The sequence below is a fragment of the Tupaia chinensis genome, unplaced genomic scaffold, assembly GCF_000334495.1.
Source record: "Tupaia chinensis unplaced genomic scaffold, TupChi_1.0 Scaffold000528_1, whole genome shotgun sequence".
NCBI lineage: Eukaryota > Metazoa > Chordata > Mammalia > Scandentia > Tupaiidae > Tupaia > Tupaia belangeri.
Genome location: NW_006160041.1, coordinates 1,936,884 through 1,949,748, shown reverse-complemented (window position 1 = coordinate 1,949,748; position 12,865 = coordinate 1,936,884). Strand labels below are relative to the sequence as shown.

The following is a 12,865-nucleotide window of genomic DNA, read 5'->3' as shown; positions in this document are numbered from 1 at the left end:
TGGCACGCAGGCCATGTTGGCCATCCTTGCTTTTGCCTCCTGTGACGCTGTCCCCAGGCACCTGGCCAGGACTACTGTCCAGAGGTGTCCAGGGCCCACCTTCTTTGGTGTGGTTCAAGGAAAGAAAAGCCACCTGCTCCAAAGCATCTCTGATCTCTGTTCCTGCCCCAGCGCTTACAGTGCCCAGACCACCCTCCTTCTGGCTAGATGCTGCCGACCTCAGTGTTTGCAGAGGGGCCAGGTTACACGACACGGTCTCTATGGAATATTCCAGCTCTCTGCCCATACGGATTCTTGGACATTGAAGGCCCTTGGCTGCTCTACCAGCATCCACTTCCTGCTGGGAACATGGCTGGCCCACCCAGGGAAAAGCTCCTGGAGAAGGGGCTGGCTGAAAGGTGACAGGATGCCATGGCCCCTTTCTGCAGACTGTAGCACTGTGGTTATGCCCCCTGCCCCGGGGTGTATCACAGGAGTGCAGGAGGCAGAGGGGCAGCGGTGCGGCGAGAACAGAGGCAGGAGTGTGTGCAGTTTGCTCGCTCGTGCTGAAACTGCTTCTGCTGCTGTCGGGAAGTGGGCCTTGGCTGGCCAAGACACCTAGTGGGCTTCAGCATGGCCCAGCCAGGCCACTTGGCTCAGTACAAGCTGATTTGGCCACTGATGAGGTCAGCTCATGCTGAAACCCACAGGTTCCTGAACTGGAGAGGGTAGGGGCTTAGAGATCATGTCCCAAACCCCTTCCCCACCCTGGATGAGGACTAAAGCTTAGGGGAGGGCAGGTCACCCAGATTTAGGGCCAGTTAATGGCAGAGGTGGGGCATGAACCCCAGTCATCTGATTCCTTGGCTCCTTGCTATGGGAATCGGAGTGGAGCGGACTGCCAGGTCCGTGACTCAATTATCTGAGGGATGACTGAACCTATCGGTGGGCAGGGACGCAGCATCTAAAACCTCTCCTTGGCCCAGGGTCTCTGCCTCTCACGAGCTAGATGTACTAAGCAGAGGGACCGTTTCTCCATATCTCTAAGAGGGTCCATTTAGGTGCTTCTGTTCATGACAGATCAGAAGACAGGCACCTAGAGTCCTGCCCCACCGAGAGCTTGTGAGGCCTACATCCCACTTGGGACCTGGCTTCCCAGGGAGGCCGGGCCTTTCTCGACGGCGGAGTGGTGCCTGTTACCTGACATGTTGGCTCTCCTCTCCCCACCAACACCCCCGGCCAGTAGAACAGGAGGTAAGAAGATCAGGTACCTACTCTGTGGAGACATTGACAATGGTGGTCCGACCAAAGTGACTCTTGCGGTCTGAAAGAGAAGGGAGTTGCTGGGCTCCTTGGTAGCTGTAGGGCCAGAATCCAAGGTTCCTGAATGACTTCCTGGGGTCTAGACATGCTTGCCTATGTCCTGCTCTGCCTTCTGATTCCCCAGAGCTTGTCCCCAACAAAACCAACAGAGGGCTCTCCTCCCTGGTCTTGCTGATCGGGGCTCTCGGCAAAAAGCAAGGCCAAGCCTTCACCTGGTTTCCCCGGGCACCGCTGGGACGGAAGAACATCAGTAAATGCTTGTTGAAGGGACTGGCTGGCTGGTCATGCGCAGAACGATGAAGTGAGCAACACCGTGCACTGGTGACAGTCACAAGAACTCAAACTCCAGAGCACGTGACACTGCCTTGTTTGAACAGAATAAATCTTTCTGGCTAAGCATACTAGTTTGTTGATTCAGACATCTCTAGCTTTGGCAAAATGTGTCTAAAAATCTTGTATTACATTATCACTTTTTTTTTTTTTTAGAGGTTTTTGCCTTAGGGTGTGTGTGTTTGCCAGAGAGCGAGAGAGACAGAGACAGTGAGAGGGAAAGTGAGAAATCACCCCCCAGGGGGACGGTGATGTCATAATCTCATCTCATCCATTCTCCTCCCAGCATCTTGGGCACACATGTACATGTGCCTGGTGTGATTTTCAAGCCACCAGGTGTGGGACTCGATCTGTGGTTGGCTATGTGGGAGTCCAATGACGTAACTGCTATGCCATCTGCTGGCCTCATATATTATCTCTATTAATGCTCTAGCTCTGAGGGCCAGACTCACAAGATAGGACCCAGAAGCTAGTTACTCTGACAGTGGAATTTGGGGGGTGTGGGCCTTCAGTAAGTCACACCGAATTATTAATAATTAAGGTCTACCTGTGGTTGAGGAGAAACAGACAAAAACCTAAAGAATGAAAGTAAAGATGGGTGCCACCTGGATACCGGAGGTGCCGTTCCACAGCACCCGGGTACCCTGCCCATCTGGGTAAGTCTAAGACAGATACTGGCTGTTGTTTGCCAAGCGCCTTCCACCTATCGGGCACTGTGTGAGGTACTTGTATGTCCCGGTCCTCAGGGTGGTTGGCGAAGCCAAGGCCAGAGGGGATTCATTGGTCAAGTAAGGTCAATCATTTGTTGCGTGGGGGAAGTGTTTTCTGGGGAACGGACGAGGTAAAACCTGTGGGGCCAAGGTCTGTCTGTCCTCAGAGCCACACCCTCCCCGATGCTATTTTGTTAGGAACACTGGCCCCGTGACGGTGACTGTGGCAGAAGTCTTGCGAGCCCTATCCTGCCCTCGTGGTACTGTGTCCCCCCGAGAGGGTAAGGGAGGAATCGAGGTCACTTGGCATAAAAGGGTCTCCGGAAAGTCCTGGCCAGGTGCACCATGGAGATGGGAGCAAACATGAAGTTCCAGACAGGATTAATGCTACGTGCCCAGCCCTGGGGCACACCGGTGATAGAGTGCATCAGCTCCAGTCCCCACAGACAGAGCTGAGCACAGCTTGCCTGAGGTCACATGAGAACTAACTTCCAGAGGCAGGATTAAAATCCAGATCTCCTGGGGCCGGCAGGTGGCATGGTGGCTAAGGGTGCTGGACTCCCATGTGGCCAAAATGCGGTTCGAGTCCTGGACCTGGAGGCTTGTGTTCTTGCTTTCCTGCTCTCTCTTTCTCTCACTTTCTCTGGCCCTCCCTGGTCAAATTAAAATAAATAACATTAAATATAATCATTCTTAAAAAAAAAAATCCGGATTTCCAGACCCCCAAGGCCCACCCCCTGTCCAGCCCACCAGGTGGCCGCTTAGGTCTAGTGGCTCTGGGCCCAGGGCACGGGGAGCTCCGCCTACCCAAAACCGTTCCAGTGTAGTTGATGGGCAAAATGATGCCCAGGGAGGGGATGCAGAGGATGAAGACGAAGATGATGAGGTGGTACTGGAACATGATGTAGATGCGGGCGTCGTCTCCACACTTGCTAATGAGATCGTCATCCCTGGAAGACACAGGAAGAGGACATTCCTGAGGAGCCAGTGTGGCCGCAGTGAGGCTGCGAGGAGGTAGAGGAAGGGAGGGATTACCACCCTGCCCCCGCACTTTTCTTGTTTTGGAAACAGCACCTGTCTCCTCAAAGCTTCCGGTATGTCTACAGTGTATCTCACCGAACTTACAGACACGCCAAGATAGAGACTATGGATAAACAGATGAACACCTAGGAACCTGGAAGCACTTTTTAAATGAAGGATTTCCTTTTCTTTTCAAGAGGGTTTTTTGTTTTTTTTTTTTTTTTTTTTTTTTTTTTCCCTTGCAGTAGAACAGGAGGTAAGAAGATCAGGTACCTACTCTGTGGAGACATTGACAATGGTGGTCCGACCAAAGTGACTCTTGCGGTCTGAAAGAGAAGGGAGTTGCTGGGCTCCTTGGTAGCTGTAGGGCCAGAATCCAAGGTTCCTGAATGACTTCCTGGGGTCTAGACATGCTTGCCTATGTCCTGCTCTGCCTTCTGATTCCCCAGAGCTTGTCCCCAACAAAACCAACAGAGGGCTCTCCTCCCTGGTCTTGCTGATCGGGGCTCTCGGCAAAAAGCAAGGCCAAGCCTTCACCTGGTTTCCCCGGGCACCGCTGGGACGGAAGAACATCAGTAAATGCTTGTTGAAGGGACTGGCTGGCTGGTCATGCGCAGAACGATGAAGTGAGCAACACCGTGCACTGGTGACAGTCACAAGAACTCAAACTCCAGAGCACGTGACACTGCCTTGTTTGAACAGAATAAATCTTTCTGGCTAAGCATACTAGTTTGTTGATTCAGACATCTCTAGCTTTGGCAAAATGTGTCTAAAAATCTTGTATTACATTATCACTTTTTTTTTTTTTTAGAGGTTTTTGCCTTAGGGTGTGTGTGTTTGCCAGAGAGCGAGAGAGACAGAGACAGTGAGAGGGAAAGTGAGAAATCACCCCCCAGGGGGACGGTGATGTCATAATCTCATCTCATCCATTCTCCTCCCAGCATCTTGGGCACACATGTACATGTGCCTGGTGTGATTTTCAAGCCACCAGGTGTGGGACTCGATCTGTGGTTGGCTATGTGGGAGTCCAATGACGTAACTGCTATGCCATCTGCTGGCCTCATATATTATCTCTATTAATGCTCTAGCTCTGAGGGCCAGACTCACAAGATAGGACCCAGAAGCTAGTTACTCTGACAGTGGAATTTGGGGGGTGTGGGCCTTCAGTAAGTCACACCGAATTATTAATAATTAAGGTCTACCTGTGGTTGAGGAGAAACAGACAAAAACCTAAAGAATGAAAGTAAAGATGGGTGCCACCTGGATACCGGAGGTGCCGTTCCACAGCACCCGGGTACCCTGCCCATCTGGGTAAGTCTAAGACAGATACTGGCTGTTGTTTGCCAAGCGCCTTCCACCTATCGGGCACTGTGTGAGGTACTTGTATGTCCCGGTCCTCAGGGTGGTTGGCGAAGCCAAGGCCAGAGGGGATTCATTGGTCAAGTAAGGTCAATCATTTGTTGCGTGGGGGAAGTGTTTTCTGGGGAACGGACGAGGTAAAACCTGTGGGGCCAAGGTCTGTCTGTCCTCAGAGCCACACCCTCCCCGATGCTATTTTGTTAGGAACACTGGCCCCGTGACGGTGACTGTGGCAGAAGTCTTGCGAGCCCTATCCTGCCCTCGTGGTACTGTGTCCCCCCGAGAGGGTAAGGGAGGAATCGAGGTCACTTGGCATAAAAGGGTCTCCGGAAAGTCCTGGCCAGGTGCACCATGGAGATGGGAGCAAACATGAAGTTCCAGACAGGATTAATGCTACGTGCCCAGCCCTGGGGCACACCGGTGATAGAGTGCATCAGCTCCAGTCCCCACAGACAGAGCTGAGCACAGCTTGCCTGAGGTCACATGAGAACTAACTTCCAGAGGCAGGATTAAAATCCAGATCTCCTGGGGCCGGCAGGTGGCATGGTGGCTAAGGGTGCTGGACTCCCATGTGGCCAAAATGCGGTTCGAGTCCTGGACCTGGAGGCTTGTGTTCTTGCTTTCCTGCTCTCTCTTTCTCTCACTTTCTCTGGCCCTCCCTGGTCAAATTAAAATAAATAACATTAAATATAATCATTCTTAAAAAAAAAAATCCGGATTTCCAGACCCCCAAGGCCCACCCCCTGTCCAGCCCACCAGGTGGCCGCTTAGGTCTAGTGGCTCTGGGCCCAGGGCACGGGGAGCTCCGCCTACCCAAAACCGTTCCAGTGTAGTTGATGGGCAAAATGATGCCCAGGGAGGGGATGCAGAGGATGAAGACGAAGATGATGAGGTGGTACTGGAACATGATGTAGATGCGGGCGTCGTCTCCACACTTGCTAATGAGATCGTCATCCCTGGAAGACACAGGAAGAGGACATTCCTGAGGAGCCAGTGTGGCCGCAGTGAGGCTGCGAGGAGGTAGAGGAAGGGAGGGATTACCACCCTGCCCCCGCACTTTTCTTGTTTTGGAAACAGCACCTGTCTCCTCAAAGCTTCCGGTATGTCTACAGTGTATCTCACCGAACTTACAGACACGCCAAGATAGAGACTATGGATAAACAGATGAACACCTAGGAACCTGGAAGCACTTTTTAAATGAAGGATTTCCTTTTCTTTTCAAGAGGGTTTTTTTTTTTTTTTTTTTTTTTTTTTTGCCATAGGGTGTGTGCTATTGCTGGAGAGACAGACAGAAACAGTGAAAGGGAAGGTGAGAAATCACCCCTCGGGCAGGATGGCCATGCCACAATCCCCTTTTCTCCATTCTCCTCCTGGGATCTTGGGTATGCACATACACATGCCCAGTGTGATTTTCAAGCTACTGGGTCCAGGACTCGAACCACAGTTGACCGTGTGGGAGTCCAGATGTAACCACTATACCATCTGCTGGCCACACCTTTTTTTAATTGCCAGAAAGTATATGTACTTGCGAGAGAGAGAGAGAGAAAGAGAGAGAGCACTCCCCAGTGGGGCGTGGTGAAGCTGCAATCCCTTGTCTGCACTTCGCCCTCACACCAGGATTTGGAGCGCGCATGCACATGTGCTCGGCATGCCTTTTAGGTTGCCAGGGCCAGGGTTTGGACTGTGGTTGGCCATGTGGGATTTGGCTCACCTTTTTATTACTTCTTCAGATTCGTATTTTTAAATTAAATTAAATTTTGAAATTTTATTCATTGTCATTATTTTATTTTTAAAGTAATTTTATAATTATTTTTTTGAAGCTGACTAGAGAGAGATTAGGATAGAAAGGAAAGTGAGAAAGCAAGTTGCCAAGTCTGGGATTCGAACTGTGGTTAGCCATGTGGGAGTCTAACTGCCTTAACCACCATGCCCCCTGCTGGCCCCATTTAGATTTATTTTTAAACAGTACTACAACAAGGCCATCTTAAAGGTGTTCAATATCCCCACTTAGGGAATTACTTAAAGTGCTCAAAATTTTAACTTCAAGCTGTGAACACACATCCTGCCCTGAATTTAAGCCCCAAGAATGGGGCAAGTGGAAACTGAGGAAAAGGCTGAGTGTCAGGGAACAGGGAAGGGTTTTGCTGCAGGTTCAGGATGCCAGGATGCCTGGCGGCGGGGTGGTGGGGGTCCCAGAAAACCTCCAATCCTCCAACTGGGCAGAGAGAGCAAAGGGCCAGCCTGGCCCAGGGAACTTTAAAGAATGACATAAGTACTGCATACTTTAAAAAGATGGTGTAATGCTTATGTCACTGGACTCCCATGTAATTGACCACAGTTCGAGTCCTGGACCTGGTAACTTAAAACTCATGCTGGGTACATGCACATGTGTACCCAAATCCCAAGAGGAGAATGGAAGAAAAGGAATTGCGGAGTGGCCATCCCCTGGGGGGTGATTTCTCATTTTCTATCTGTCTCTCTTTGTTTCTCTGGCAAGCACACATTCCCTAGAGCAAAAATCTTTCTTTTAGGAAAAAAAAAAAGGAAAAAAAAATTCCCTTGAAGCTGTTGACAGGAACTGCTTCTATGGAGGGGCGCAGTGGAGAAGGGCGTGAGACTGGAGATGGGTTTCCATGTTTCTCTTAATGAAAATGTATCTGTGGTGGTTTGCGAGTGTTGAAAAAAAAAATCAATGAAGGGAACCAGCAGTTGGCGTAATGGCTATGTCGCTGGACTCCCACGTAGTCGACCGCGGTTCGCATCCCGGACCCGGTGGCTTAAAACTCACGCTGGGCGCGTGTGCGTGCGTGCCCAAGATCCTGAGAGGAGAATGGAGGAGAAGGGATTGGGGCATGACCATCCCCCCTGGGGGGTGATTTCTCGCTTTCTGTCTCTATGTCTCTCTCTGTCTGTCTGGCAAGCGCACGCGCCCTATAGCGAAAACCTCTCCAAAAAAAAAAAGTCAATGAAGCAAAACTAGAGAAGGTGCCAAGAAAACAAACAAACAAACAAACAAAGCCTCCCCTGTTCTCCCCCCACAAGGCTAAGACGAGTGAATCCAGAACCTTGCACAGAGCAGTCACGTCATCTTCGGGGGACTCTGCTAAAGGAAGGAAGACAGGAGGCCGAGGCCACAGGGAGTCACCGTCAGGGCTGGGGACCAAACACCAGAGGCCACTGGGCCGGGCCCAGTTTGGGATTCCCAAGGCCCAGCCAGGGAGCTCAGACATGTGCATCCTCCGGATTCCACACCTGCGGCAGGTCTGGAGAAAGAGAGGTGCCCAGGAGGCTGCAGCTAAGCCCTGCAGGGGGTGCGTGGGCCACGGGAAGGAAGATGTCCTTGCACAGAAGCCAACGGCGGCCACGGGGCCCCTGGCGCAGGTCGCCCCTCAGGAGCATGGTGACCAGGCAAGGCAGGACTGTGGAGGAGGGGTCTGCAGTCCCCACCAGGAGAAAGAAATCCCTCCTGCATACTGGTCATTAGCGTTCTGTGAATTCATCTGTGTTCGTCATCGTGCCGAAGCGCGACTCCCTCTCCGCCAGACCCCAAGTCACTCGTCCTCATTTCCCAACACCAGCCAGACGCTTCAGCTGAGTAGACATGTAGAGCTCTGTCCCCCACTGTGGGCAGGCACACGTGTACACACATACACACATGCACACCCACGTGCACGTGTGCGCACAGCTCTGCCTCGGCCTCAGAGCCTGACATGCCTTTGGGCACTCCCTGAATCCCGCCACCCATAAACACATTCTTTTACCTTTAAAAAAAAAAATATATATATATATACTTGTTAGAGAGAAACAGAGACAGACAGGGAGGGAGGGAAAGGAGAAAGTACCCCATGGGGCATGGTCATGCCGCAATCCCTTCTCCTTCATCTCTCCCTCCTTTCAGGGTTTTGGGCACACATGCACATGCACCTGGCATGTTCCTTAAGCCACTGGGTGCAGGATTCGAACCGCTCAGTAGGCCACATGGGATCCAGCCACCTTAACTACCACGGGCTGGCCCTCATGGGCACACTTGTAGAAGCACGGGAGTAAGGACTCAGCTATTAAAGGTGGCCCTTCCCTGAGGGCGGTGGTGGAGCTGAAATGGGCAGCGGCAGTGCCCAGTCCCCATCTCACTGGCTGTGACTGGGAAAGGGGCCTCTGCTCCCCCTAGGCCAAAGCGGCGGAGTGCGGGCGCTGGGGTACAACGCACAGGCCCCGTCATGCCAGGCTGGGGGCTGCGAATTCCTGCAGGACTCCACACCCCTCCTCCCCGTGCCCCGAGGCCCACTTACTTCATGGTGATGCTGTTGAAGAACCAGGAACAGAAGCCCTGGGAAGAAAGGAGAGGAGCTGTGAGCAACCTCAGGCCCCGGCCAGCCCTGGGGCCAGGTGGGCCTCTTCCTAGGAAAGAGCCCAGGGGCTCAGTGTGGGTCAGAGGGGACTGCTGAGTCAGCTGGCCCCCAGAAGCCATGGGCAGCCTATACCCTGGCACAGGAGCAGGGCTTGGAAGGTGGGCCTGGGACTGGTGGGACAGAAGGGACTCCTCTGTCATGTTGCCCTTTCCCTTGTTGCTTCTTTTTGAGAAACATCCTTCTTGGGACGCATGTGGCCCCGAGAGCTGCCCACCACCAGGGGCCTCCCTCTGGTGACACGATGACAGGAGGAGCATGACCCAAATGAGCCAGTGAAGATTCTCTCAGGGGACCGATATGCGTGTCAGCGCTCCCGAGCTCGGTGGATGCCACGGAGCCTCAGTGGCTGCTGCCGTCCTCGGTGCCACAGGCAGACAGCCCGAGAAAAGTGCTGGCACCGAGGAGGGGACCCGACAGGGTCCTGGGCCACTGCGCCTACCAGGACACATGCATGGAGCGGCCGTCTTGGACTTCCTAGACTCAAACCACACACTTTCCTTTGGCGTAAACTATTAAAGTTTGAGCTGGGTTTTTCTCCTACACCCGAGGGTCCTGCCCTGTCCAGGAAGCCTTTCACTGGGGGGGTTCTGGGAGGCTGGGGAGGACCTCGCGAGGACTTGGCCTGGGAAGGGTGTGGGAGGGCAGGCCGGAGCCCAGGGCTCTGCGAGCTGCCGGGCTGGTAGCTGCTGCTGTGATCTGGTGCACACGTCCATCTGGGACCCCAGAGGATTTCACACAATTTTGGTCAAGGTTGCAGCTCTGGGCTGGCTCCATTTGGGTCACGTGCACTTCCGTGAACCAGGCGGGCCCTATTGATTCACAGGCCACAGGAACCATGTGGATTGGGGGAGGGGCACTTTGCAAAAGGAGGCAATGAGGGCGGTGAAAGGAACAGAAGGAAGTCCCGTGCTCCTTTCAGTGCAAGGTATGCCTTCTAAGCCCCTCCCGTGTCAGGCTGATGGTGAGAACGGTCAACCAGGGGCGTGTCCGCTGCATGGACACCGAGCTGTGTCCTGGGGAGCTGATGTAAGGACAGATGTCCAGGTGGGAGCCAGAGCAATGAAGGGGGCCAGCATGCTGGTGGGAGTAATGGGGAACGTCCCCAGGGAGGGGTGACTTGCTAGACAAGACTTGGCTCACCCCTCCCTGCCCAGAGTCTTTCCTCACTTCCACGCTGGGGCAAACGGGTGCACTTTATCAAGGGGGCAAGGAGGTTTTCTGATGGCCCTCATGGTTAGGTACATAGGTGAGGACACGCCCACCTAAAAGGCACTCAGCCCCGTCTAAGACAGGCCTGCTGGTGATCTACACACCTGTGCACAGGTACACAATACACACAGGACGGGCCATCCATGAAAGGGCAGACGTCATGCAGAGAAGTGTGACTTATGTTCCCAAGAAAACTACACAGACGTGGGGCCTGTCTCTCCCTTTCCCTCCTGTGAGTGCATGCATGTTCACATGTGCACACACCTACACACGCACACCCTGCATGCATGCTGTAGCTCTGAAGACACAAACCATTCCAAAAACTCAGCAGCTGAACAGCATCATGGGATGCAGACACTACCTCTCCTGTTCTCCCTGTCCTGGCAGAAAATGGCCACTCGTCCCCAGGAGCCAGCTCAGATAATGAGACCAAATGACATGATCAGTGGCTCTCTCCTGGTCCCCATCCTCCTCACCCTGTCCCTAGTGGGTAAGGGTGCCTGCTGCAACCTGCTCGGGGCACTATAGACAGACGTGTTTGCTCCGTCCACAACACTCAGCCCTGGCCGAGGCCCTCCACTGGGGAGATCCCTGTAGATGCCACCTCTCTGGGCTCGCCTTCCTCATCTAATTTAATGTCGACTTCCTGCAGTTTGACCTCGCCACGGCCACCATAATGACTTATCTTCTTAGCCTTTTTAAAATACACTGATTTTTGTCATTGTGAAAAGAGTTTTTTAAAAACCCAAAGTGACGTTTCTAAAAATAAAGCTGAGAGCCACCTTGGAAGGTAGGTGCCACTGTCCTCCTTCTACCAAGAAGCTCCATGGTGTTGAGAAACCTGTCTGAGGCTCCCCCCCAGTAGGGCAGACCCTGGCAAGCGAAGGAATCTTCTGGAGGGATCAGAATGGCACGGATACGTTCTATTCACTCGTTACATCCAACGAGTACGGACCAATGCCGACCCCGTGGCTGGCTGGACTGGATGGCGGACACGGCGGTGGCTCCCCCAGCGCTGCGCCTGCCCTCATGGGGAAGCAGACACAGCAGAAGGCCGTGAAGGTGAGGGACCACCACAGACAGGGTTAACAACGTGGAAGGAAAGGGTGCATCTCCCACGAACTCTGGCCAAAGATCCGGGCCAGGTGGGTGGCCAGGGCTCCCTGGGCAAGCGGAGCCTGAGCTGAAATCTAGGCAAGAGCACGGGAAGGGCCCACGGGGAAGGAGGTGGTGCCGCTGAGGATCCCAAAGACAACAGAATGGCTGCTGCTCTGGGAGTGGGGAGGAGAGAGGCCAGACAGGAGGGCAGAAGGCCAAACTATCAGGCAAGGCGAGGCAAGAAGAAATTAAAGGCGCATGTGGGGGAAAAGTGTGTCCCCACGTGTCCCCATCCGCTGCTCTGGGTGTAGGTGGGAACGGATGGGGAGGGAGCAAGTGTGAGTCTAGGGAGATCAGTTAGCACCACTGCAGTCGGCCAGGCACAAGGCCGATGGAGGCCTGGGGTTGGGGACAGCGGGAGGTGGGAGAGAAACCGAACTGGGGAGGTAAAAGTCACAGAACCTGGTAATGACCTGGCCATGCCCAGGGCCCAGGGCAGGAGCGAGGGGGAAGGGTCTGAGTCCAGGGACCTAGGACAGGTGGGGTAAGGACACCATGGAAGGCTTTGGACATGGTGACTCCGACATGCCTTTACAATATCCACGTGGAGCTACTCTGAAGGTCCCTGGGTGAGTGGGCTGGAGCCCAGAGGACTGGCTGGGGGGGGTTTTTCCCGGGTAGAGAGGCAGGAAGGGGTGTGTGAGTGGATGACACCGCCCAGGAGAGTCTGAGTGGACAGGGAGCGGGGAGGAAGGTTTGGGGTCAGCTGTGGGGAGCCTGAGGTGTGAAGGTGGGGCCTGCAATGGAGACAGATGAGGGCGGTCAGAGAGACGGGAGCAGAACCCAGAGCTTGCAACATCTCAGAAACACCTGCTGGAAAAGGAGAGCCGGTCCACAGGGTCAGACGTTTCTGAGATCAGGTAAGGTGGGAAGTGACAAAAGAGCCCGTTGGGCCATCTGAGGGAGGGACTGGGGGGAGCATGTCCAGGGAGGCTGAGGGGTGGGTGGGAGGTGAGGGAATGGAGCCAGCAAGCAGAGACCACCCTGTCAGGAGCTCAGCTGTGGTGGGCAGAGGGAGGCAGGCGGGCATGGGCGTGACAGGACATGGGAAGTTCTCAGGCTTCTCGGTGCTCTCAGGCCCCCTCTCAGATGTCACCGTCTGCCCAAGCCCAGTCCTGACTGCGGGCCGTACCACTGCTCCCTGCCGTCACTGTGGAGCGCCTTCTTTGCCCCTTTCCCCTCATGCTCTTGTCACCGTCCTCCATGCATCTGTCTGGTGGCCTCCCCCCGCTACAGGAAAGCACCAGGGGGCAGGACGCTGTGTTCACTGCCCGTCCCCAGTCCCCAGGCCAGTGGCTGGCACACAGCGGGCGCTCCACAGCAACCTGCTGAGCGAATGGCCAACCTAGACGGAGGCCTGCTGTTCAG

General features: G+C 54.1%; 1 protein-coding gene across 1 annotated transcript in view; it reads right to left on the bottom strand.

The window, feature by feature from the left end:
* The window catches only part of TMEM63C (transmembrane protein 63C), a 95,317-nt gene that overhangs the window by 31,087 nt on the left and 51,365 nt on the right, over positions 1 to 12,865 (bottom strand). The window contains exons 8-10 of the mRNA XM_006157109.1: positions 9,011 to 9,048; positions 5,535 to 5,677; positions 3,640 to 3,688 (exon numbers count right to left, since the gene is read on the bottom strand). Of these exons, the coding sequence (XP_006157171.1) occupies positions 3,640 to 3,688; positions 5,535 to 5,677; positions 9,011 to 9,048 (230 nt within the window). The remainder of the gene's footprint in view (positions 1 to 3,639; positions 3,689 to 5,534; positions 5,678 to 9,010; positions 9,049 to 12,865) is intronic.